This window comes from Carcharhinus amblyrhynchos, chromosome 12 (genome assembly GCF_965287045.1).
Source record: "Carcharhinus amblyrhynchos chromosome 12, sCarAmb.v2.hapA, whole genome shotgun sequence".
In the NCBI taxonomy this organism is placed as follows: Eukaryota; Metazoa; Chordata; class Chondrichthyes; order Carcharhiniformes; family Carcharhinidae; genus Carcharhinus; species Carcharhinus amblyrhynchos.
In genome coordinates this window covers 57,186-84,372 of record NC_137335.1, presented here as the reverse complement: position 1 = coordinate 84,372, position 27,187 = coordinate 57,186, and the positions used below count along the sequence as shown (strand labels likewise).

The 27,187-nt window shown below is 44.7% G+C and overlaps 1 protein-coding gene across 5 annotated transcripts in view; it reads left to right on the top strand.

Moving 5' to 3' along the window:
- The window catches only part of utrn (utrophin), a 517,764-nt gene that overhangs the window by 450,647 nt on the left and 39,930 nt on the right, over window positions 1-27,187 (top strand). For all 5 annotated transcript variants that reach the window (XM_080199920.1, XM_080199921.1, XM_080199919.1 and 2 more), the window contains 3 exons: window positions 2,254-2,339; window positions 8,398-8,555; window positions 19,270-19,436. In XM_080199920.1, coding sequence (XP_080056046.1) covers window positions 2,254-2,339; window positions 8,398-8,555; window positions 19,270-19,436 — 411 coding nt within the window. The remainder of the gene's footprint in view (window positions 1-2,253; window positions 2,340-8,397; window positions 8,556-19,269; window positions 19,437-27,187) is intronic.

Below are 27,187 nucleotides of genomic sequence, written 5' to 3'. Positions count from 1 at the left end.
AGTGAATAAAGTGGATGAGCTTAGAGTGTGGATTACTGCTTGGGAATGTGATGTGGTGGCCACGACAGAGACTTGGATGCCTCAGGGACAGGACTGGGTACTTCAGGTGCTGGGATTCAGATGTTTCAGGAAGGTCAGGGAGGGAGGCAAAAGAGCGGGGCGGAGTGGCACTGTTGATCAGGGATAGCGTCACGGCTGTAGAGAAGGTAGACACCATGGAGGGATTGTCTATGGAGTATCTGTGGGTGGAAGTTAGGAACAGGAAGGGGTCGGTAACTTTGCTGGGTGTATTCTATAGGCCGCCCAGCAGTAACAGGCATGTTGAGGTGCAGATGGGGAAACAGATCCTGGAGAGATGTAGTAACAATAGAGTTGTTGTGATGGGAGACTTTAATTTCCCAAACATCGATTGGAATATCCCTAGGGTAAGGGGTTTGGATGGGGAGGAGTTTATTAGGTGTTTTCAGGAGGGTTCCCTGACACAGCACGCGGATAAGCCTCCGAGAGGAGAGGCTGTACTTGATCTGGTACTGCCTGATGAACCTGGACAGGTGTCGGATCTCTCGGTGGAAGAGCGTCTTGGGGATAGCTATCATTATTCTATCTCCTTCACGATAGCATTGGAAAGAGATAGGATCAGGCAGGCTAGGCAAGTTTTTATCTGGAGTAAGGGGAAATATGAAGCCATAAGGCAGGAAATTAGATGAGTAAATTGGAAGGAGGTGTTCTTGGGGAGAAGTACTGAAGGAAGGTGGTGGATTTTCAAGGAATGTTTGTCTGGAGCTCTGCATGACAAAGTTCCGATGAGACAGGGAGGTTTTGGTAGGTTATGGGAACTGTGGTGCACGAAGGTTTTAATGAACCTAGTCAGAAAGAAAAGAGAGGCGTACAGAAGGTTCAGAGAGCTAGGCGATGTTAAGGATCTAGAGGAGTATATGAGTTGTAGGAGGGAGCTTAAAAAGGAAATTAGGAGAGCCAGAAGGGGTCATGAGAAGGCCTTGGCGGGTAAGATTAAGGAGAACTCCAAGGCATTCTACAAATATGTGAAGAGTAAAAGAATGAAATGGGAAGGAATAGGACCTATAAAAGGTGAAGGGGGAAAAGTTTGTGCAGAACCAGTAGAAATGGCAGAGGTGCTTAATGAATACTTTACCTCGGTATTCACGGTGGAAAATGATCTGGGTGGTTGTACTGCAGGTTTGCGACGGACTGGAAAGGTTGAGTATGTGGACGTTAAGAAAGAGGATGCGTTGGAACTTTTGAATTGCATCGAGATAGCTAAGTCGCTGAGACCGGATGGGATGTACCCCATGTTACTTTGGGAGGCGAGGGAAGGGATTGCAGAGCCTCTAGCGATGATTTTTGCGTCGTCGATGGAGACAGGAGAGGTTCCGGAGGATTACAGGATTGTGGATGTGGTTCCTATTTTCAAGAAAGGGAACAGGGATAGCCCACGAAATTACCGACCTCAGTGGTTGGTAAGTTGATGGAGAGGATCCTGAGGGACAGGATTTATGAACATTTAGAGAAGTTTAGTATGATCAAGAGTAGTCAGCACGGCTTTGTCGAGGGCAGGTTGTGCCTTTCGAGCCTGGTTGAGTTCTTTGAAAATGTGACTAAACAAATTGACGAAGGAAGAGTGACTTTTCTAGTCATGGGATTTTGAAATCCTAGCTAATGATCCTGACCTCCTGCTCGAAAGGGAAATGAGCCAGCATTCTCCACTGTTTCTCATCCAGTGACCGTCAGTCAGTAATCATCAAGTATTCTCTCCTCAACCTCACACAGTGAGAGCTGGTAACACAAACCCCTCGGAGATGTGTGGCTTTACGGCTGTACTTGTTGGATGTTAGGTGAATCTCAACAATAACTTGGGCTACCCACAAGGAAAGCCAGTATATTAAATGTCGCATACAACTGCACTAAACTGACTTATTTATCGCTCAGATTGCAACACAAATCATTTCACACTGATGGAAGTGGTATCTGTACAAATGTAGACAAATAAGGTTGGAGGCGTTTTGTTCAAAGCTGCATTGGTGAAGTGAAGGGGTGAAGTACAATCTCTACAAATCTGATTAAGATACTGTAGAAACCTGAGGCCAAATATATACTTTTAATTGACCTACGGAAGTGAAAGTATACTTGTCTTTTACTGCACTGCAGGCCTAACACAGGGTGTTCAAAGTGGTCCTCTGCTGTACTCAAATAAATAAAGCCAAAACTATGACCTGGTGTAACTTTCTTTTCTAGGGGGAGGAGTGGAAGAATCAGAGTGCTATCTTTGAAAATTGGCTTGATGTGCCTATCGAAGGGTCACCTGGAAGAAAAATACAAGTGTAAGTAACAACTTGGTCACTGCAGATATGAATGTAAGTACCAACTCAGTCATTGCTAATACAGGAACTCAGTCACTGTAGATACAAACATACAAATTGAGAGCAGAAGTAGGGCCTAATTGGTCTAGGTTACTAGGCCACTCGCTTGCTACGTCATTCAGTGAGATCATAGCTGATCTGGTTGTAATCTCAACTCCAGATTCCCATATACCCCCAATAATTTTTCACTTCCTTGCTTATCAAGTATCAATCTACCTCTGCAGTAAAAAATATTCAAAGACTCTGTCTGCTTCCATCGTCTATGAGAGAAAAGGAGAACCTCTGTCCTAAATAGATGGCCCCTTATTTTTAAACTGTGATCCCTAGTACTAGATTCTCCAATAAACATCCTCTTCACATCAATCTATCGTAGAATCCCTACAGTGCAAGAGGCCATTGGGCCCATCAAGCCTGCACCGACCACAATTCCACTCGGTCCCTATCCCTATAACCCCATGAATTTACCCTTGCTAGTCTCCCTGACACTAAGGGGCAATTTAGCATGGCTAATCCACCTAACCCATTCATCTTTGGACTGTGGAAGGAAACTGGAGCGCTCAGAGGAAACCCATGCAAAGTTGGGGGAGAACATGCAGACTGCACACAGACAGTGACCCAAGCCAGAATAGAACCCGGGTCCCTGGCTGTGTGAGGCAGCAGTGCTAACCACTGTGTCAGGCCCCGTCAGGATCTTACATGTTTCAATTAAGTTGCCTCTTATTCTACTGAACTCCAACGGATACAAGTTTAGTTTAACTAGCCGTTCCCCATAAGACAATCCACCCAATCTCTGAACTACTTCCAATACATTTACAAACATACACATTAGCAACAGGAGTAAGCCACCTCGAGTCTGTTTCACCAGTCAGTAAGACCTTGGCTGATTTGCTTGTAACTTAAACCTCAAGTTCCTGCCTACTCTTTCACTACCTGCCTCTGTTAATCAAGAATCCATTTAGCTGTACCTCAGATCTGTAGAGTGGAATTTTACGAGATTTTTTCTAACTGTCCAGCTAGCCTGAAAATAGGAGAATTCTAGATCCATTTTCGTGTGAGTTTTCACACCCAATCTTACACATTCTACCTCTGAAAAGATGGACTAATCAGTTTCTAGCCAGACAGGCTGCAGACGGAAGTGTTGTGCATGTGTAGACCTCTGATGCTGCACATGCGCAAAAGCAGTAGCCACTGTCAGAGAGAGCTGTCAGGCCCCTGCTACTGCAGGCAGCCTTAACTAGCTGCTCTCCCCCACCCCCTGTAATCGCAGGGACGTGCGGCCCAAGATGCAGCACCCCTCGCTGCCCAGACTGATTGCGGCCCTCCTCCACCGATTGCAGGCCGAGTGGCAGCGGGACCCCCTCCACCCCACAAACCCTTCACAGGCAGAGTGGCAGCAGGCCACCCTCCCCTGACTGGCCCCACCCCCTGGCACACCCCCATGTTCCCTGCATCAATTGACCTGTCCCCATTGGCCCCTCCCCCATAGGTCCCAACTACTGGCACTGTCTTGTGGACGGTGCTGCCTTGCCCTCGGTCTCCCTGGGGGGCCTCAGTGGCCTCTGGTTCTACCAACGAGGCCAACACGACTATTCCGTTAATTAGGAGTAGGTATTTTCCTTGCCGGCGACAACAATAAAAGCAAGAGAGCCTGGATGATTGAGTGTTGGGCTCTCTGAGCAGATGTAAAATGGCACTTATATAAATTTAAATAAATTAAATAAATTTCTGACCACGCCAGAAATCCGTGTCTCGTAAAATAGCGAGAGCTGAGAAATCTGGCTTGATCCTGACTCCTTGGCTCTCGTGCGATTTTATCGGCTCGCTCCGCTCGTCGATTGGGAGGCGGGGGTGAGGGCTGGTAAAATTCCATCTGTAATTTTTCAGAGTTCAGACGATGTGCTGCTTGTTTATTCTTCCTGCCAAAATGAACAATTTCACATTTTCCCACGTTATACTGCACTTGCCAGATTTTTGTCCATTCACTGTCTTTGTGTCATCAGCAAATTTAACAAATCAACCTTTGGTTATTGAAGGAGATGTTCGCTGCACTGCACAGAGAACAAACTGAGACTAAAAGCAGGAGCTGCTGAAACACCCCAATTACATCACCGTCAAACTATGTGACCTGTCCTTAAAGCAATCATGCAGCTACTTAAAAATATAACATCCCTTTCCCTTTGCTTCTGTGGTCGTGAAAACACACTTCACTGTTATGCACAGGATCAGTAATACTCTAGACACAGTCCTATGCATCATTAATCAGTAATTTTGTCACAAGCCACTTCTTTTAAGACTCTAGAATGAAGCCTAACAAGACCTAGAAACTAGTCAGCCTGCAGCTACATCAACTTTCTTTGTGCTTCCCTGGCAATTCTAATTTTCCTGAGTTCACCTGTCTCTTCCATTTCCTGATTTATGGTTATTCCTGGGATGTTTGTTGTCTTCTCCATAATGAAGAGCGATGCAAAGTAGCAGTTCATTTCAACTGCCCCCTCCGTATTTTCCATTATTACTCAGGCTAATTTTTTTTTTATGGGACCAACATTCATTTTGTTAAGTCTATTTTAAATAACTATAGAAGCTCTTACTATTGATCTATCCCTTAACCTTAATTGCTTGTTCAGTTTAGCTAACTGTGCTTTCGTGCCCCCTGAATTGTCCTTATTTACATTTGAAATACTAGTCTTAGATCTGTTCTTCTCTCCCTCAAATTGAATGTAAAATTTAGTCATATCATGATAACTGCTACCTTGGGGCACCTTCGCTATGAGGTCATTAATTGGCCCTGTCTTTTTGCACAATACCAGATCTAATATAGGCTGTTCTCTGTTGGGCTCCAGAACATACTGTTCCAAGGAACTATCCAGATAAAATTCAATGAATTCCTCATCGAGGCTCCATTTGCCCATCTGATTTTTCCAATCTGTACGCAAATTAAAATCACCCTTAATAATCACCGTATATTTCTGACAAACTCCCATCATTTCCTTCTTTACAGCCCCATCCTGCTGTATGATTACTGTTAGGGGGGGCCTGTACAGCACTTCCATAAATTACTATCCTGGCTTCCTGAATTTAGGTCACCCCTCCCTATTGTGCTCCTACCATTATCAAGTAACAGAGCAGCCCCTACACCTTTTCCAAAACCTTCCTGTCCTTCCTAAATGTCAAGTATGCTTCAATATTCAGGTGTCATTCTATCCCATCTTTTAGCCATGCTTCTGTAATGGCTATCAAATTGTACTTATTATTTCTTGATTGTTTCTTGATTTTCAGAAGGCGTTTGATAAGGTGCCTCACAAGAGGTTATTACAGAAGGTCAGGGGGCATGGAGTTGGGGGTAGGGTATTAGCGTGGATAGAGGATTGGCTGTCAAATAGGAGGCAGAGAGTGGGGGTCAATGGGTGCTATTCGGATTGGCGGTTGGTGACTAGTGGAGTGCCCCAGGGGTCGGTGCTGGGGCCTCAGCTATTTACCATTTATATAGATGACCTGGAGGAGGGAACCGAGTGTATGGTGTCGAACTTTGCTGATGACACCAAGATTGGTGGAACGGCAAATTGTGCGGAGGGTGTGGAGAGTCTGCAGAAGGATCTAGATAGGCTGGGCGAATGGGCCAGGAAATGGCAAATGGAATTTAATGTTGGCAAATGTGAAGTTGTCCACTTTGGTAGGAATAATGGTAGGAAGGACTATTACTTACGTGGCGAAAAACTGCAGCACGCGACGGTGCAGAGGGACCTCGGGGTCTTTGTGCATGAGTCGCAAAAACCCAGCTTGCAGGTGCAGCAGGTGGTCAGGAAGGCAAATGGGATGCTGGCCTTCATAGCGAGGGGGATTGAATATAAAAGTAGGGAGGTCTTGCTGCAGTTGTATAGGGCACTGGTGAGGCCGCAGCTGGAGTACTGTGTGCAGTTTTGGTCGCCGCACTTACGCAAGGATATTTTGGCCTTGGAGGGAGTGCAGAGGAGGTTTACTAGACTGATACCGGATTTGAGGGGGTTGAACTATGAGGAGAGGCTGAATAAACTAGGCTTGTACTCGTTAGAGTTTAGAAGAATGAGGGGAGATCTCATTGAGACATATAAGATGATGAATGGGATGGATAGGATAGGGGTGGAGGGGCTCTTCCTGCTCAGAAAGGACAGTAGGACTAGAGGGCACAGCCTCAAGGTAAAGGGGGGGCGGTTTAGAATGGAGTTGAGGAGGAACTACTTCACTCAAAGGGTGGTGAATCTCTGGAATTCTCTGCCCGTTGAAGTGGTGGAGGCTGCCTCGCTAAATATTTTTAAGACACGGGTTGATAGGTTTTTGATAAGCGAGGGGATTAAGGGTTATGGGGAGAGGGCGGGGATGTGGAACTGAGACACGACAGATCAGCCATGATCTTATTGAATGGCGGGGCAGGCTCGAGGGGCTAGATGGCCTACTCCTGCTACTATTTCTTATGTTCTTATGTTTCTATTTGCACTCTTGTTTTGAGTGCTTTATGTATTCAGATAAAGAGCCTTTAGTTTTGTCCTTTTATTAATTTTGTAACCTCTAGCCTCATCTGCTAATTTAACCTTCCTGTCATGGTCTGTTTATCACTTCCCACATTTGTATCTTTATCTTTTTTTTTCACCCTTTGATTTATTACACCTTCACAAATGTTATCCCTTGCCTTCACTGTTTAGTTTTAAATCCCATCTGCTTATTATGCAGCTCACTAGAACACTGGTCTGAGCATAGTTCACATGTAGACTAGCCCAATGGTACAGACTCCACTTTGATCAGTACCACAAACTGGAACCCACTTCTCCCACACCAGACTTTGAGCCATGCATTCATCCCTCTAATTTTATGTACCCTATATCAATTTGCTTGTGGCTCAGGTAATAATCCAGAGATTATAAACTGTGAAGTACTGCTTTTTAATTTGGTGCCTAGCTCCTCATACTGCTTATGCAGAACCTCCTTTAGTTCTACCTGTGTCATTGGTGTTATGATCTCAGTAGACTCTGTACATTGATTGTAAATAAAGTGCCAAGTTATACTTCAAGTGAGGATAAATAACTTCCTTATTTAGTTTGTGAGTAATTGTTATAGAAGAGAAAAGAAATCCATAATTCAGAACGTGCTCTTTGTCCTTGTCTAACCTTAGAACCTTATCAATGGGCTTTAAAAATATAGTTAAAGAAGTTAAAGATGTGCTTCTTAAGTTACTTCTGAAATGTTTAATATCTATTTACTTTTTATATTAACTAACTTAACACTGGTTGGAAGTTCCAATATATTTGCTGGTGTACCAGTTTTTGTGGTGTTTGTTATGGATTAACGTATTTCACAATTTGATCAATGTTTACTAATTTGGTCCTGTTGACACAACTTGTGAATATGTTTCCTTTGGTATTCTGCTTGTGATGGCCTGCATTCTAGAGTTATCCATGTAAGGGATCATTGGAAACCAGTCACCATCCAATTTCAGAGAACAGAAGTAAGCTGCTCCTGATTTTTGTTATCCTCATGTTACCTCATGGGCATAGACAGATCTTGAAGGTGAATTGAAAACAATTGTCCCACAATAACAGGCTGAATTCATGACCTAAGGTTCCATTCATGGCAAGCTCTTTGTCACAGCAGCATTTCACACATACGGCAACGCTGTGAAAAGAATCCTTTGCATTGGAAAGGGTGTACATGTAAGTTAAAGTACAATGGTGAAGAGAAAAAAGAAAGATTAGTACAGTTTATGTTTTACAATCAAGAATGAAATTGTTGAAAGGACGTCCTCAGAGAAGCATATAACATATAGACAATAAAGAGCACTAAATCGTTCCTAAACAAATACACATTTTTTCAAAGTTGATTGCAAATGTAGAATTGGAGATCAAAAAATAATGAGTTTCTACCAAGTATCCTTAAAAGTTTCTTTACTGAGAGAGGAAAGTTTAACAACTACGAAGTAAAGTAATCAAGGTAAATACATTAAGTGTTTTGAATTCTCAACTGCCTCTTTTTTCTCTTATAATGTTTGCAGACCTTTTCAAACAAGTAGCTGAGCCCAGTGATGTGTGTGACCAACGAAGCCTGAGCCTGTTGCTTCACGATGCAGTCCAGATCCCTCGGCAGCTGGGGGAAATAGCTTCGTTTGGAGGCAGCAACATCGAACCAAGTGTCCGCAGTTGCTTCCAACATGTAAGTGTGCTGTACTCCAGTTGCTTAAGACGAGTTATCCAAAAGACCGTCTCGATCCAACAATAATTGAAGTCAATCTACTGATCTAAAGAACAAAAAGATCAAAGAAAATTACAGCACAGGAACAGGCCCTTTGGCCCTCCAAGCCTGCACGACCACGCTGCCCGACTGAACTAAAACCCCCACCCTTTCGGGGACCATATCTCTGCATTCCATCTTTTGTATGTATTTGTCAAGACACCCCTTAAAAGTCAGTATCATATCCGCTTCCACTACTTCTCCCGGCAGCCAGTTCCAGGCACCCACCACCCTCTGGATAAAAAAACTTGCCTCTTGTGTCTCCTTTTGCCCCTCGCACCTTAAACTTATGCCCCTTAGTAACTGACTCTTCCATCCTGCGAAAAAGCTTCTGACTATCCACTATGTCCTCATAATCTTATAGAACCATAGAACACTGCAGCACAGAAACAGGCATTTTGGCCCTTCTTGGCTGTGCCAAACCACTGTACTACCTAGTTCCACTGACCTTCACCTGGACCATATCCCTCCACACCCCTCTCATCCATGTACCTGTCCAAGTCTTTCTTAAATGCTAAAAGTGAGCCCACTTCATCTGGCAGCTCATTCCACACTCCCACCACTCTCTGTGTGAAGAAGCCCTCCCTAATATTCCCTTTAAACTTTTCTCCTTTCACCCTTAACCCATGTCCCCTAGTTTTTTTATCCCTTAGCCTCAGGGGGAAAAGCATGCTTGCATTCATTCTATCCCCATCATAATTTTATACACCTCTAACAAATTGCCCCTCATTCTTCTACGCTCCAGGGAATAAAGTCCTAACCTATTCAACCTTTCTCTGTAACTCAGTGTCTCCAGTCCCAGCAACATCTTTGTAAACCTTCTCTGCACTCTTTGAACCTTATTAATATCCTTCCTGTAATTAGGTGACCAAAACTGCACACAATACTCTAAATTCAGCCTCACCAATGTCTTATACAACCTCACCATAACATTCCAACTCTTACACTCAATACTTTGATTTATAAAGGCCAATGTTCCAAAAGAACTCTTTACAACCCTATCTACCTATGACGCCACTTTTACGGAATTATGTATCTGGATTCCCAAATCCCTCTGTTCTACTTCACTCTTCCGTGTCCTACCATTTACCATGTATGTTCTACCTTGGTTTGTCCTTTCAAAGTTCAATACCTCACATCTTATAGACTTCTATCACGTCTCTCCTCAACCTCCGTTGTTCCAGTAAGAACAAACCGAGTTTCTCCAACCTCTCCTCATAGCTAATGCCCTCCACACCAGGCAACATGCTGGTAAATCTTTTCTGTGTTCTCTCCAAAGCTTCCACTTCCTTCTGGTAATGTGGTGACAAGAATTGAAGAAGAATCGGTTTAAACTGATTCAGAAGGGAGAGATGGGAACCTGAATTGTGGCTCCAGTGTACAGGAGGTTGAGAATAGGGAGGTCATGGATAAGGTTTCTAGGTCACAGCAGTGTATTGGCAGGAGGGAGGGTGGTTTGAGTGTGTATACTTTAATGCTAGGAGCATTAAATTACGAACATATGTAGTCTGCTGTTATAACCTCCTTGCGCTAACTGAATGGGTGAAGATATTCTTCTTGCCACTTCACTGTGGATAAGGTGGATGAACTTGCAGCCATGATTGGTACCTGGGACTTCGATGTTGTGGCCATTTCGGAGACACGGATAGAGCAGGGACAGGAATGGTTGTTGCAGGTTCCAGGGTTCAGATCTTTCAGTCAGAGCAGAGAAGGTGGTAGAAGAGGGGGAGGCGTAGCATTGTTAGTCAAGGACAGTATTACGGTGACAGAAAGGACGTTTGATGTGGACTTGTCTGTTGAGGTAGTATGGGCCGAGATTAGAAACAGGAAAGGAGGTCACCCTGCTGGGAGTTTTTTATAGGCCTCCAAAAAGTTCCAGAGATGTAGAGGAAAGGATTGCAAAGATGGTCCTGGATAGGAGCGAAATTAATAGGGTAGTTGTTATGGGGGACTTTAACTTTACAAATATCGATCGGAAAAGCTATAGTTCAAGTACATTAGAGGGGTCAGTTTTTGTCCAATGTGTGCAGGAAGGTTTCCTGACACAGTATGTAGATAGGCCAACAAGAGGTGAGGCTGCACTGGATTTGGTACTGGGTAATGAACCAGACCAGGTGTTAGACTTGGGGGTAGGTGAGCACTTTGGTGATAGTGACCACAATTTGGTTACGTTTACCTTAGTGTTGGAAAGGGATAGGTATATACCGAAGGGCAGAAGTTATAGCCGGGGGAATGGTAATTATGAGGTGATTAGGTGAGATTTAGGATATATAGATTGGAGTAGGAAATTGCAGGGGCTGGGAACAACTGAAATGTGGAGCTTGTTCAAGGAGCAGCTACTGTGAGTCCTTGATAAATATGTACCTGTCAGGCAGGGAGGAAGTGGTCGAGCGAGGGAACCGTGGTATACTAAGGAAGTTGAATCTCTGGTGAAGAGAAAGAAGGAGGCTAATGTAAAGATGAGACGTGAAGGTTCAGTTAGGGCACTGGAGAGTTACAAATTAGCCAGGAAGGAGCTAAAGAGAGAGTTAAGAAGAGCTAGAAGAGGACATGAGAAGACTTTGGCAGATAGGATCAGGGAGAACCCTAAAGCTTTCTATAGCTATGTCAGGAATAAAAGATTGATTAGGGCCAGTCAGGGACAGTAGTGGGAAGTTGTGTGTGGAGCCTGAAGAGATAGGAGAGGCACTAAATGAATATTTTTCGTCAGTATTCACGCAGGAAAAAGTCAATGTAGTCGAGGAGAATACTGAGATACAGGCTTTTAGACAAGATGAAATTGAGGTACATAAGGAGGAGGTGTTAGCAATTCTTGAGAGTATGAAAATAGATAAGTCCCCTGGGCCGGATGGGATTTACCCTAGGATTCTCTGGGAGACTAGGGAGGAGATTGCAGAGCCTTTGGCTTTGATGTTCATGTCGTCATTGGCTACAGATATAGTGCTGAAAGACTGGAAGATAGCAAATGTTGTCCCCTTATTCAAGAAGGGGAGTAGAGACCATCCTGGGAATTATAGACCGGTGAGCCTTACTTCTGTTGTGGGCAAAGTTTTGGAAAGAATTATGAGATATAGGATTTATAATCATCTAGAGAGAAATAATTTGATTAGGGATAGTCAACAAGGTTTTGTGAAGCGTAGGTCGTGCCTCACAAACTTTATCGAGTTCTTTGAGAAGGTGACCAAAGAGGTGGGTAAGGGTAAAGCAGTTGACGTGGTCTATATGGATTTTAGCAGAGCGTTTGATAAGGTTCTCCATGGTAGGCTACTGCAGAAAATACGGATGCATGGGATTGAGGGTGATTTAGTGGTTTGGATCAGGAATTGGCTAGCTGATAGAAGACAGAGGGCGGGTGGTTGATGGGAAAAATTCAACCTGGAGTTCAGTTACTAGTGGTGTACTGCAGGGATCTGTTTTGGGGCCACTGCTGTTTGTTATTTTTATAATTGACCTAGATGAGGGTGTAGAAGGACGAGTTAGTAAATTTGCTGACGACACTAAAGTCGGAGGAGTTGTAGACAGTGAGGATGATGTTACAGTTTGCAGAGGGACATAGATAAGCTGCAGAGCTGGGCCGAGAGGTGGCAAATGGAATTTAATGCGGAAAAGTGTGACGTGATTCACTTTGGAAAGAGTAACAGGATTACAGAATATAGGGCTAATGGAAGGACTCTTGGTAGTGTTGACGAGCAGAGAGATCTCGGTGTCCATGTGCATAGATCCCTGAAAGTTGGCACCCAGGTTGATAAAGTTGTTAAGAAGGCGTACGGTGTGTTAGCTTTTACTGGTAGACAGATTGAATTTCGGAGCCGTGAGATCATGTTGCAACTGTACAAAACTCTGGTGCGGCTGCACTTGGAGTATCGCGTGCAGTTCTGGTCGCCGCATTATAAGAAAGATGTGGAGGCATTGGAAAGGGTGCAGAGGAGGTTTACTAGGATGTTGCCTGGTATGATGGGAAGGTCTTATGAGGAAAGGCTGAGGGACTTGAGGTTGTTTTTGTTAGAGAGAAGAAAGTTAAGAGATGACCTAATTGAGGCATACAAGGTGATCAGAGGGTTAGATAGGGTGGACAGTGAGAGCCTTCTTCCTCGGATGGTGATGGCTAACACGAGGGGACATAGCTTTAAATTGAGAGGTGATAATTATAGGACTGATGTCAGAGGTAGGTTCTTTACTCAGAGGGTAGTAAGGGCGTGGAATGCCCTGCCTGCAGCAGTTGTGGACTCGCCAACTTTAAGGGCGTTCAAATGGTCAGTGGATAGGCATATGGATAACATTGGAATAGTTTAGGTTAGAGGGTCATTAGATTGGTTCCACTGGTCGGCGCAACGTCGAGGGCCGAAGGGCCTGTACTGCGCTGTAATGTTCTATATTCCAAGTGCGGCCTAACTAAGGTTCTATAAGGCTGCAACGTGACTTGCCAATTTTTAAACTCAGTGCCCTGACTGTCAAAGGCAAGCATGCCGTATGCCTTCTTGACTACCTTCTCCACCTGCATTGCCACTTTCAGTGACTCGAGTACCTTTATAACCCGATCCCTCTGCCTATCAATGCTCTGAAGGGTTCTGCCATTTACTGTATATTTCCTCTCTATATTAGACCTTCCAAAAAACATTACCTCACATTTGTCCGGATTAAATTCCATTTGCCATCTCTCCGCCCAAGTCTCCAACTGATCTATATTCTGCTGTATCCTGTGATGGTCCTCATCACTATCCGCAAATCCACTGACCTTTGTGTCGTCTGCAAACCTACTAGTCAAACCAGTTACATTTTTCCCTAATCATTTATATATATATATATATCTTACAAACAGCAATGGTCCCAGCACTGATCCCTGAGGAACACCACTTGTTAAGGCCCTCCTGTCAGAAACGCACCCTTCCACTGCTACCTTCTGTCTTCTTTGACCGAGTCAATTCTATATCCACCTTGCCAACTCACCTCTGATCCCATGCAACTTCACCTTCTGCACCAGTCTGCCATGAGGGACCTTGTCAAAGGGCTTACTGAAGTCCATGTAGACAATATCCACTGCCCTACCCTTATCAATCATCTTTGTCACTTCCTCTCAAAACTCAATCAAGTTAGTGAGTCATGACCTCCCCTTCACAAAACCATGTTGCCTCTCACTAATACGTCCACTTACTTCCAAGTGGGAATAAATCCTGTCTCTATTCACCGTCTGTACATGGGTCTATCCAGATAAGCCTTAAATGTCACTCACATGTCTGCCTCAATTGCCTCACTTGGCAGTGCATTCCAGGACCCCACCACTCTGATTAAAAAAATCCCCCGCACATCTCCAATAGGATGAAAGATTTTTGAAAACCCCTTTTTCAAGAAGTGAAGCCACTGATAACTTTTAGTATAACCATTTCACATTTATTTTATTTCCATATTCTTTCACATTCAACCAATCCACGTCTGTGTTCAAATATTGTTGCACTTGTATGGGACTTGTTCGGAAATATTTATACATGTGCTTATACAGACAATACTTTTGCATAATATATAAGAGGCATATTGTGATGCTTTTTGTATATGTAAAGCACACTGTGATCCCTATTTAAACTAATCTACTTTGTTTTAGTAGTCTCTTTACTCCTGCTACAGTCCCCCGTTCTGGCCCTTGGCTAGGCCAAGATTAGCCCTCTAAATAGATGTGTCCCAATAAAATGTTCTTAGATCCCAAGGAATAACTTGGCCTCTGGAATCCTTTCTTTTTTGCCCTGACTGCCGTTACTGATGCTGTACCTTCTGGGGACTTAGCGAGTCATGCACAGCCACATTTAATCAAGTTTATGATTTCCACCAATGTCAAGGCTACATTGACAAATAATACCTTTCCGAGGAGCCCAGCCAGTCTGAGAGCCAACCACCTAGGGTAAATTGTTTGGGGTCTTTAAGTTTCTCCACTTATTTCTTGATGTGTTCAATCAGATTATTTACATTTTCTGAATTTTCTGGTATGTATTTGCAACACTGTGATCCAGTTACTGCACATGTCCCACCCCTTACTGCCAAGACGGAATCCAATACTAATCTGTGTTGAAGCACCACAGTGCGCATGGCTACCATCTCAACATTGATCTTAGTAAGGACAGAGGCTGTATCATTGGGGAAACAATATGCCAGAAAACCATTCCGTCTGTGTAATGGCCCATCGGGGTCTGGGCAAGGGCAGGTGTTTAGGAGTGTGATATATGTATGGGATTACATGTCCATGGTAACATGACCCCTTCCATCCAACAGGGAGCCGAAGATATGCCGTTATCCCTGCAAATCTAATAGTGTTGCCTTCTCTGAGGCATTAAGAAATTCGTCCTTACTGGGTGGACTCAGGCATAGCTGGGTGGTTTGATCTATCGTGTAGTCACATTTACTCATACCTAAGTTTTTTCCTTGGCCTTCCATGTTTTTAGCATGATATATTCCTTTTGACTTTGGTGTTGGTTGTTTTAAGACTAAACTAGGAGCTGGTTTTCTTTGGTTATAGATAGGTGTGTATGTGTTTATATAGTTTATCCTCCCTGCCCAAGACTCACTGTTTTGAAATTCTTTCCTCACCTCTCTAGTATTGGGTGTCCAGGAAACTTCACACAGACAGTGACCCGAGGTGGGAATTGAACCCGGAGCCCTGAGGCTGTGAGGCAGTAGCACTAACCACTGTGTCACCATTCATATTTCCTCGTTGCAACTTACTGTCGCACCTATTTTTGTGTCATCTGCAAATTTTGCTATAGAGCTTTCAATCCCTCTAAATATCTCTTTTTATCATCGTCATTCTCATTATCCATCAAATGAATCCCACCTTTAGTTCTGTCCTACTCTGTTCACTATCAGCTCTTTTATAACGTCCCTTTTATTACCCTGTTCACTTCCCCATATCTCATCTGCGCATCACATACCCTGTTCCTTTGCTTCGACGTTCATCTGTTCCACTGGATTATTTCCTTCATCTCTAATTATAATAACCTGTCAGTTTCATGGTAGGAGCAGGCTTTGTCTTTGAGCCGGCCTTTAATTTGATGCTCTTTTCAACATTCCCGTATTCAAAATGTCTTAAAACTACTGCGAATCTTAAAACACACAAATCCATCCTATCTGGGACAGAATGGGTTAATTCTCTGCTTGTTTCAAAAGGAGGTGGGGTAAAGCTCTCAAATGGACATCATTATGCCATTACTGTCTTTCTTGGCAAGCATTCAAAACCCCGGACTAATTTCCATCTCAGAATCTAATTTTAAAATTAGTATTATTTTATAACAATTGTAGAGATTGCTATATTCCATTGCACTTTTATAATGAATAAACTACTTAAGCTTCACTTCAAGAATCTATTTTACAGCTAAGAGGGCACAGCGATCTGCCAAATCTCCCTGAGAATCTGAGAATCTTTGCTGAATTAATTTTGAGATTGATGCAGTTCATAAATTTTCTTTCCAAAATGGAAGAGCTCAATTCTGTCAAATTCTTGTCTTTCTTGAAGATGACCTTGGCCAATTAGCACTCTCAAGATTAAGGAATTTCAAGAACTTTCTCATTTTGGTTTGCACTTAAATTCATTTTAATCCCCGTTTGATTTTAAACACTACATCAACCTCACTGTTGTAAAATCTTAACTGGGGGAAGAAATATTGAGCGTCGAAGCAAACATACACACAAGTACTTTAATAAACTCATAAACACAAATAGAAACTTTTATTTTCTTTCGTCCAACCTATAATGAAACACAGACAAATTATATTCTCTGTTATATCCTATTTAACCACACGGTGGTGCTCTAGATTGTACAATCACACTCATTGGGCCTGGATTTACCATCAAGTTGTGCCCGCAAACTTGATAAAGTCGGGCATGAGGCAAGTAGCCTGTCTCCGTGCCCGCCTCCGTACCGGTTTCCCCTTTATCAAGGCCTGAAAATGTCCGCGTTCGGGACCATGCCCAAAACGGACACGACGGCCATTTAAGTGTATTTGCATGCATTTAAATTGACGTAGTGGGCTGCATGCTCAACCTTACCAGCCCTCCCCCCTTTATCACTGCGTTCGCCCATTCAGTGTGAAACAGACATGCTCTACAAAAGTCCAGTTTGGGTACTCCAGTTGTTGAGGAAATAAGTGCCGACTACTGAGATCAGTAGTGGGAAACGGGGTCCACTGCCATCTGCCTAAGGTCAGTGGGGGAAGGGGTGTCCATTTCCACTCTGCCTGAAATTTTTGGGGGGGGGGGGGCGGGGGGGGGAGGTGGTGCGTGGTGGTGGGTGGAGAGGGGCCTACAATCAGTCTGGATGTTGGGGGGCGTGGGATGGATAAGGGAGTCAGTAATGTTGGGTAGGGTGGGGCAATAGTGTGGGGGCCAGGGGAGGCATTATCCGCCCCGGGAGCAATGTGGCAAGGGAGCGACATTCTATCGCTTTTTGTCCTCGTATGTAGACAATCAAGGCACCGATTGGAGCTGCAGGATTTCAGGCACAGTCCACAGTCCTCTGGAGCGCAATTCGGAATCACTGGTATTTTTGCAGGCAGAGCGTGTATGGGTGTGCCTCAGAACGGGTCTAAAAGTCAGATCTGAAACACTCCCAGTTTCAAGGCCGCCCAGCACTTTGAATCAAAATGGTAAAATAGTGCCCCCTCTCTCTCTCTCTCTCTCTCTCTCCCTCTTTCTCTAATAGACAGGCTTTGTGTCTGCTTTTTAACCCCTTCACCTCTGAATTCTTAACACCACTCTTCAGAAATTATGATGTCAGAGTCCTCAGCCAGTTGCTGAATGACTGCTGCCCCTCATTGAGGACTTCTTACTGAGTTTTTCTCCCTAGTAACTCAAACTCAACAACTCTCTGGAATTTGCACTCCGAATCTGCACCACTCAGCACCATCCTGTGACCTTTTGCCTCACTACCATTTCCAGTTTCACTTGCAAATCTCACATTAAAGATTTCTGTACTTTATTTTAAACCCCTCACTGTCGATTCCTAGCGCCCAACTAATCCATCACACTCTCGTACAGACTAATTCCTCAACGCTTTCCCATGCTACGTGGCCTTTTGCTCTGCTCTGTAAGCTGATTTAGGAGTCCATCCCCAACCCTTTAAGTTAAACGTAGCTTAACTATTAACGTCTTTATCTACCGCACGGCTTTTATATTGCTCAGCTGACAGAGTGCCCCAGGTTTCCATCCATGATCCCCCACATTGAATGCGGTTTCTTTACACAGTCCTACTATATTCTCATCCCTTCCCTAGTTCAGATCACTCAACTTTTGGCTTCTGGCTGCCAGATGTGTGACCCCTTAACTACTGGGTGGTAATTAAATATACTGACCCACTTCTAGGAAGCACGTCTTGCGTCCAGATCCCAGTGAACTATCCTGCTGACTACGCCAAGTTGTAAGGGGAATTTCCTGGTGCTTCCCTCTGGGAAGTCTTGCATTCAGCCAGTTCAGCTAATACAGAGACTTGCAAAAGATAGTACGCTGTTAAAGATGTTCTTTATTTGACCAATATGTATCGGGAGAGCGATTTCCAGAAGATTCCAACTTCTCCCTGACCTTACATCACATGAGTACAACAGATATACATTTCTGAAGATTTAATCCTTCCGCCCTACCATCCAAGCTGGACGGTCCAATTACATTAATACACTTAATTTACTTTGGCCAATAACATTTTACCTTCCAGCAGAATTAGGAATTCATTGATCAACCGAACCCAGAAATTCTTCCCCCCCCCCCCCCACCCTGTTGCTTAGTAACTTTACCTACGCAAATCCGATAGGTAAGGGTTGCCTCCTAACACCTGCAGTCCTGGGAGCGAGAAGGGACTCATCTTCTCTGGTCTCTTTTCTGTCCCTTTATTAATGGAGGTTGAACTGCAGCTATTCATTACAGCCAGAAGCTGAATCCTTCTATTAATTTCAATAACCTTTGTTGCTTGCAGCTGCCTGGCCTGCCCCGATAATAGGGTATATGCTGTATGCTTCATTGTTCCAAAAGAATGCGGTCTGTCTAATTAAACTTATTTTCCATTATGCCAACTGCTAAATTGTTTACTGGCCAAAGCTCGCAAGAAAATTCAAAAATACAGTTTAAATCTCTCATACTTTTTCAAAAATGATTATATATGTGCTCATACAGACAATACTTTTGTGTAATATATAAATGAGTTACGTTGTGATACCTTCTGTATATGTAAGGCACACTGTGGTCTCTATTTACACTAATCTACTTGGAGTAGTCTCAAAGCAGGGATCTGTTTACCCCTGCTACAGGAATCTATTATTTAATATCACAGAGGGCACCTGCAACAGTGCAGCACTCCTTTAGTATTGCCCTTGCAATTGTCCAAAGCTCCATCAGGACTTGTACAGTGCGGCAATCCCTCAGGATTGATCCTCTGACAGTGTGGAGCACATGTGCTTATCTTTTGGATTGGATCTACAACCTTCAGTTCCAGAGGCCAAGTGTGCTACCACTAATCTAAGGTTAACATCTGTGTAAAATAGTTAATATTTTAAATTTTATCTATACAATGCAATGAAAGCATTGTCAGAAAGCTCAATATTAATGGATCAGTGTGGATAACAGACAATAAACAAGTGTTGATGCAGCTGGTCTTTTCATTTGTCTCTAGGGCCAGAACAAATCAGAGATTGAGGCGAAACAGTTTGTAGAGTGGATGAGACTGGAGCCTCAGTCCATGGTCTGGCTTCCCGTTCTACACCGTGTGGCAGCTGCTGAAACTGCAAAACATCAGGCAAAATGTAACATCTGCAAAGAATGCCCAATCGTAGGTTTCAGGTGAGACATGCAGCCTCAAAGGGAGTTAAATGATATCGGAAGAGAATTTTACCTCTAAATGTTAATTCAGAAACTTCTAAATTCATCAACTAATGCAACAAAGAAATTAGGAGTCCCAGCAAATATGCAGGTCATGAAAGTGATCAGAATTAATTAAATTTAAAGTCCCTCAGTCTTAATTTTTGAGAGAGGTGAGTACTGCAGGATTTTGCTGTTTTGTTGCCCGGCCTATCGATCTCAGCTGTGCTGCATCAAAACTAGGTTGTGGCTGTGTTTCCGTTTACTTCTCTAGTTTGTAATTATTGAAAATGTACAGAAAGGCCTTTCATAAAGAAGTTCTTCCTCATCTCAGTCCTGAATGGCTTAGCCCTTATTCTTAGACTGTGACCCTATTTCTGGGCTTCCCCAACACTGGGAACATTCTTCCTGTATCTAGCCTGTCCAGTCCCATCAGGATTTTATATGTTTCTATGAGATCCCCTCTCATTCTTCTAAATTCCAGTGACAGTACGTAGTCTCACAATACAAGGCTAAAGTCCAACAGGTTTATTTGATAGCATGAGCTTTTGGAGCACCGCTCCTTCAAAAGGCATCCTGCACTCATCTGATGAAGGAGTGGTGTTCTGAAAGCTTGTGCTACCAAATGAACCTATTGGACTTTAACCTGGTGTTGTGAGGCTACTTACTGTGCCCATCCTAGTCCAATGCCGGCAACTCCACATCATAAATTCCAGCGAGTACAAGCCCAGTCAATCCAGTCTCTCTTCATATGTCAGTCCTGCCATTCCAGGAATCAGTCTGGTGAACCTTAGCTGGATTCCCTAAATAGCAAGAATGTCCTTCCTCAGACAAGGAGACCAAAACTGCACACAATACTCAAGGTGTGAGCTCACCAAGGCCCTGTATAACTGCAGCAAGACATCCTCACTCCTATAATCAAATCCTCTTGCCATGAAGGCCAGTATTCCATTCGCTTTCCTCACCACCTGCTGTACCTGCGTGCCAGCCTTCAGTGAATGTTCCACCATGACACCCAGGCCACGCTGCACTTCACCTTTTCCTAAACTGCCACCATTCAGATAATAATCTTCCTTCCTGTTTTTGCCACCAAAGTGGATAACCTCACATTTATCCACATTATATTGCATTTGCCAAGTATCTGCCCGTTCAGCCAGCCTGTCCGAGGCACCCTGCAGCCTCTTAGCATCCTCCTCATAGCACACACTGCCACCCTGCAAATTTGGAGATATTGCATTCAATTCCTTTGTTGAAATCATTAATGTATATTGTGAATAGCTGAATATTGTGCACTGAACCCTACGGTACCCCATTAGTAACTGCCTGCCACTGTGAAAAGGACCTGCTTATTCCCATCTTTTGCTTCCTGTCTGTCAACCAGTTCTCTATCCGTGTCAATACATTACCTCCACTACCTTGAGCTTTAATTTTGCTCACCAATCTCTTGTGTGGGACATAGAACATAGAACGGTACAGCACAGTACAGGCCCTTTGGCCCTCGATGCATTCGTTGTAATATATCAAAATTTGCTGGACTCTGGGGAGTGCCAACCGATTGGAAAACAGCTAATGTAACACCACTGTATAAAAAAGGAGGTAGACAAAAGGCAGGTAACTACAGGCCAATTAGCTTAACATCCGTAGTTGGGAAAATGCTGGAATCTATCATTGAGGAAGAAATAGCTTTTATTGGTGGAGGGATTGAATTTCGGAGCAGTGAGGTCATGTTGCAACTGTACAAAACTCTGGTGCGGCCACACTTGGAGTATTGCGTACAGTTCTGGTTGCCGCATTACAAGAAAGATGTGGAGGCATTGGAAAGGGTGCAGAGGAAGTTTACCAGGATGTTGCCTGGTATGGTGGGAAGGTCTTATGAGGAAAGGCTGAGGGACTTGAGGTTATTTTCATTAGAGAGAAGAAGGTTACGAGGTGACCTAATTGAGGCATACAAGACGATCAGAGGGTTAGATTGGGTGGACAGTGAGAGCCTTTTTCCTCGGATGGTGACGGCTAACACGAGGGGACATAGCTTTAAATTAAGGGGTGGTAATTATAGGACGGATGTCAGAGGTAGGTTCTGCAACTGTACAGGGCACTAGTGAGGCCGCAGCTGGAGTACTGTGTGCAGTTTTGGTCGCCGCACTTACGCAAGGATATTTTGGCCTTGAAGTGCAGAGGAGGTTTACGAGGCTGATACCAGATTTGAGGGGGTTGAACTATGAGGAGAGGCTGAATAAACTAGGCTTGTACTCGTTAGAGTTTAGAAGAACATAGAACACTACAGCACAAACAGGCCCTTCGGCCCACGAGTTGCGCCGATCACATCAACACCTACCAATCCATAGACCTATCTATAACCCCCAATCCCATTAAATCCCATATACTCATCCAGAAGTCTTTTAAAAGACCCCAGCGAGTTCGCCTCCACCACCACTGACGGCAGCCGATTCCATTCACTCACCGCCCTCTGAGTGCAAAACTTACCCCTAACATCACTTCTGTACTTGCCTCCCCGCACCTTAAATCTGTGTCCTCTCGTAGCGACCATTTCAACCCGGAGAAATAGCCTCTGAGAATCCACCCTATCTATTCCACTCAACATTTTATAAACTTCTATCAGGTCGCCTCTCAACCTTCGTCTCTCCAGGGAAAAGAGTCCCAGCTCCCTCAACCTAACTTCATAAGGCATGCCTCCCAGTCCAGGCAACATCCTTGTAAATCTCCTCTGTACCTTTTCAATAGCTTCTACGTCCTTCCTATAGTGAGGCGACCAGAACTGCGCACAGTACTCCAAATGAGGCCTGACAAGGGTCTTGTAAAGTTGCAGCATTACCTCCCGATTCCTAAACGCAATCCCTCAATTAATGAAGGCCAGTACACCATACGCCTTCTTGACCACATCCTCCACCTGCGAGGCCGATTTAAGAGTCCTGTGGACCCGGACCCCAAGCTCCTTCTGCTCTTCAACACTGCTAAGACTCCTGCCCTTGATAGTGTACTCCTTCATCCCATTGGTCCTGCCAAAATGGACGACTACACATTTACCCACGTTGAAGTCCATCTGCCACTTCTCCGCCCAGTCCTGCATCCTATTTATGTCCTGTTGCAACTTCTGACATCCCTCCAGACTATCCACAACACCACCAACCTTCGTGTCATCAGCAAACTTACTAACCCATCCCTCCACTTCCTCATCTAGGTCATTTATGAAAATGACAAACAGCAAGGGTCCTAGAACAGATCCCTGGGGCACTCCACTGGTGACTGACCTCCATGCAGAAAAAGACCCATCCACAACCACTCTCTGCCTTCTGCAGGCAAGCCAGTTCTGGATCCACAAGGCCAAAGCCCCTTGGATCCCATGCCCTCTCACCTTCTCAAGAAGTCTTGCATGGGGGACCTTATCAAACGCCTTGCTGAAGTCCATGTACACCACGTCCACTGCACTTCCTTCGTCAATGTGTTCAGTCACATTTTCGAAGAACTCAACTAGGCTCGTAAGGCACGACCTGCCCTTGACAAAACCATGCTGACTGTTTCTGATCATGTCAAACCTCTCCAAATGCTCGTAAACCTTGTCCCTCAGAAGCCTCTCCATCAGCTTACCAACCACTAAGGTCAGACTCACCGGTCGGTAATTTCCCGGGCTATCTCTGTTCCCTTTCTTGAAAATAGGAACCACATCCGCAATCCTCCAATCTTCCGGAACCTCTCCCGTCTCCACTGACGACGCAAAGATCATCGCCAGGGGCTCCGCGATCACTTCCCTCGCCTCCCGCAGTATCCTGGGGTACATCCCATCTGGTCCCGGCGACTTATCTATCTTGATAGAATTCAAAAGTTCTAACACATCCTCTTCCTTAATATCCACATACTCAATCTTTTCCATCTGCTGCAAATCCATAGCAAAATCTCCCAGATCAGTTTCCACTGTGAATACTGAGGCAAAGTACTCATTAAGCACCTCTGCCATTTCTTCTGGTTCCACACAGACCTTTCCCCATTCACCTTTTATAGGTCCTATCCCTTCTCTTCTCATCCTTTTACTTTTCACATACCTATAGAAGGCTTTGGGATTCTCCTTAATCTTACCCGCCAAGGTCTTCTCGTGACCCCTTCTGGCTCTCCTAATTTCCCTTTTAAGCTCCTTTCTACAATCCTTATACTCCTCAAGATCCTTAACATCTCCTAGCTCCCTGAACCTTTTGTACACCTTCCTTTTCCTCCTGACTAGGTTCACCACAGCCTCCGTGCACCACGGTTCCCGCGACCTACCAAAATCTCCTTGTCTCATCGGAACGTTGTCGTGCAGAGCTCCAGACAAACATTCCTTGAATATCCGCCACCTTCCTTCTGTACTTTTCCCTAAGAACGCCTCCTTCCAGTTTATTTGTCCAAGTAACTTCCTGACATCTTCGTATCTCCCCTTACTCCAGACAAACACCTTCCTAGCCTGCCTGATCCTATCTCGTTCCAATGCATTTGTGAAGGAGATAGAATTATGATCACCATTCCCGAGATGCTCTCCTACCGAGAGATCCGTCACCTGTCCGGGTTCATTCGCCAGCACCACGTCAAGTACAGCCTCTCCTCTCGTAGGCTTATCCACGTACTGTGTCAGGAAACCTTCCTGAACACACCTAACAAACTCCTCCCCATCCAAACCCCTTACCCTAGGGATATTCCAGTCGATGTTTGGGAAATTGAAGTCTCCCATCACGACAACTCTGTTATTACTACATCTCTCTAGAATCTGTTTCCCTATCTGCACTTTAACTTCCCTGTCACTATCGGGCGGCCTATAGAATACACCCAGCAAAGTTTTCGACCCTTTGCTGTTCCTAACTTCCACCCACAGAGACTCTGTAGATAGTCCCTCCACGGCATCCTCCTTCTCTGCAGCCGTGACACTGTCCCTGATCAACAGTGCCACTCCACCACCTCTTCTGCCTCCCTCCCTGTCCTTCCTGAAGCATCTGAATCCTGGCACCTGAAGTACCCAGTCCTGTCCCTGAGACATCCAAGTCTCCGTAATGGCCACCACATCACACTCCCAAGCAGCAATCCACGCCGTAAGCTCATCTACCTTATTCACTACACTCCTGGCGTTAAAATAGATACACTTTAGCCCCTCAGTCTGGGCATTTCCCTTCTCCACCCCCTGTCTAACCTCCCTCTCATACTGCCTGCAGTCCTTCCCTACCTGGGAGCTAACCTCCTCCGTCCCAGTCTCCCCATCACAATTCCGTCCCCCCATCCTTTCTAGTTTAAAGCCCCCCCGGTAGCCTTAGCCAATCTTCCCACCAAGATATTAGTCCCCCTGGGATTTAAGTGCCACCTGTCTTTACTGTACAGGTCACACCTGCCCCTAAAGAGGTCCCAATGATCTAGGAACCGAAATCCCTGCCCTCTGCTCCAGTCCCTCAGCCACGCATTCAGCCTCCACCTCATTCCATTCCTGCCCTCATTCTCCCGTGGCACAGGCAGCAATCCTGAGATTACTACCTTTGCTTTTCTCTTCCTCAGCTGCCTACCCAGTTCCCTATAGTCCCTTTTCACGACTGCCTCCCTCTTCTTGCCTACGTCAGTAGTACCTATATGCACTACAACCTCTGGTTCCTCACCCTCCCGTTTTCAGGATGTCTGGGACACGCCCAGAGACATCCCGGATCCCAGCCCCAGGGAGACAAACCACCATCCGTGACTCACGTCTATGTCCACAAAAACGCCTGTCCTCACTTGACGTACTGGCTCAGCTCCAGAGACCTGGCCACCGCTTCCTCCCTCAGATGAGCAGTACTTATTTTGAAGGGGGACATCCACCAGCGTGCTCTCCATCACCTGAGGTTTCCCCTTCCTAATAGTTACCCATGTGCCTTCTTCCCGTTGCCCTGGTGTGACTGCTTGCTGATAGCTCCTATCAATTATCTCCTCACTCTCTCGAATGATCCAAAGGTCCTCGAGCTGCATTTGCAGCTCCTTAACCTGGTTCCGTAGGGTCTGCAGCTCCACACACCGAGCACAGGTGTGGATGTCTGGTAGACCAAGAGCTTCCAAGACCTCCCACATGTTGCACTGGCAACAACATACTGGCCTCACACCCATACTTGTCCCTTTTTAGTAACCCAGAGGAAAAAGTAAAAAAAAACTTATCACTTACCTTGCCTCACCCGTATCTCTTTGGCCCTGTGAGCCAAAGCCCTTACAGCACACTCAAAAACAAAAACAGACTTACCTGCTCTCAGTCAGAGCCCCTCTCTCTCTTTTTTAGGTTAGAGGAGGGGGGAGGGCTGGGATACTCTACCTGTGTAGAGTATCGGGAATCCTCTCCGGTCTAATTTATAGTAAGGTAAAAAAAAAACTCTACCCGAGTGCCCTAGCAACTGCTTCCGGTGCAAAACTTAAAGAAAGCAAAAAAAAACTAATACAAAGTTAGTTTTAAAAAAAGAAAAAAGTCGCTGTACTCACCCACAAGCTCTCCACTCGCAAATCGCAGCCTCTCTTCAGTGCTTCCACGGAACAAGAAGAAGAATGAGGGGAGATCTCATTGAGACATATAAGATGATGAATGGGATGGATAGGATAGAGGTGGAGAGACTCTTCCTGCTCAGAAAGGACAGTAGGACTAGAGGGCACAGCCTCAAGATAAAGGGGGGGGGCGGTTTAGAACGGAGTTGAGGAGGAACTTCTTCACTCAAAGGGTGGTGAATCTCTGGAATTCTCTGCCCGTTGAAGTGGCGGAGGCTACCTCGCCAAATATATTTAAGACGCGGGTTGATAGGTTTTTGATAGGCAAGGGGATTAAGGGTTATGGGGAGAGGGCGGGAAAGTGGAACTGAGCCACGACAGATCAGCCATGATCTTATTGAATGGCGGGGCAGGCTCGAAGGGCTAGCTGGCCTACTCCTGCTCCTATTTCTTATGTTCTTATTAGATTGGTTCCACTGGTCGGCACAACATCGAGGGCCGAAGGGCCTGTACTGCGCTGTAATGTTCTATGTTCTATGATGCATGAGAACACCAAGGTTTGCTGAGGATCCACCTCTCTCAAGTAGTAACCTGTCTTCCTATTATTGTTACCAAAGTGGATAACCTCACATGTATCCACATTACACTGCATTTGCCATGCAGATGCCCGTTCACTCAGCCTGAATAAATCACGTTGAAGCATCTCTGCATCCTCCTCACAGCTCACCCTCCCACCAAACTTTGTATCCTCTGCAAACTTGGAGATAACACATTTAGTTCCCTCTTTCAAATCATTAATATATAATGCGAACAGTAGGATCCTAGCACAGATCCCTGCAGAACTCCACTAGTCACTGCCTACCAATGGTAAAAATACCCATTTATGCCAAATCTTTTCCCCCTATCTGTTAACCTGCTTTTGATCCACTTCAAGACACTAACCGCAATCAAATGCTAAGACTGCTTTATATAGTCTGCTATGTGAGACCTTGCTAAATGCCTTTTGAAAGTCTAAATAAACCCCATCCACCAGTTCTCCTTTGTCAATTCTACTGGTTACATCCACAAAGAATTCCAATCACCAAAGATTTTAACACAGTCTATTATTTTTACCATTACGAGGGCTTCCAACAAAACCCTATTCATGACTATTTTCCCTTCTTACGTCAATTTGTGCTTTAACTAATGGCTCATTCTCAGAGTTTGGCTGAATGCGAGGAATTTCCAAAATTCTGCACTCTCTCTTGCTCCATTTCATCGTATTA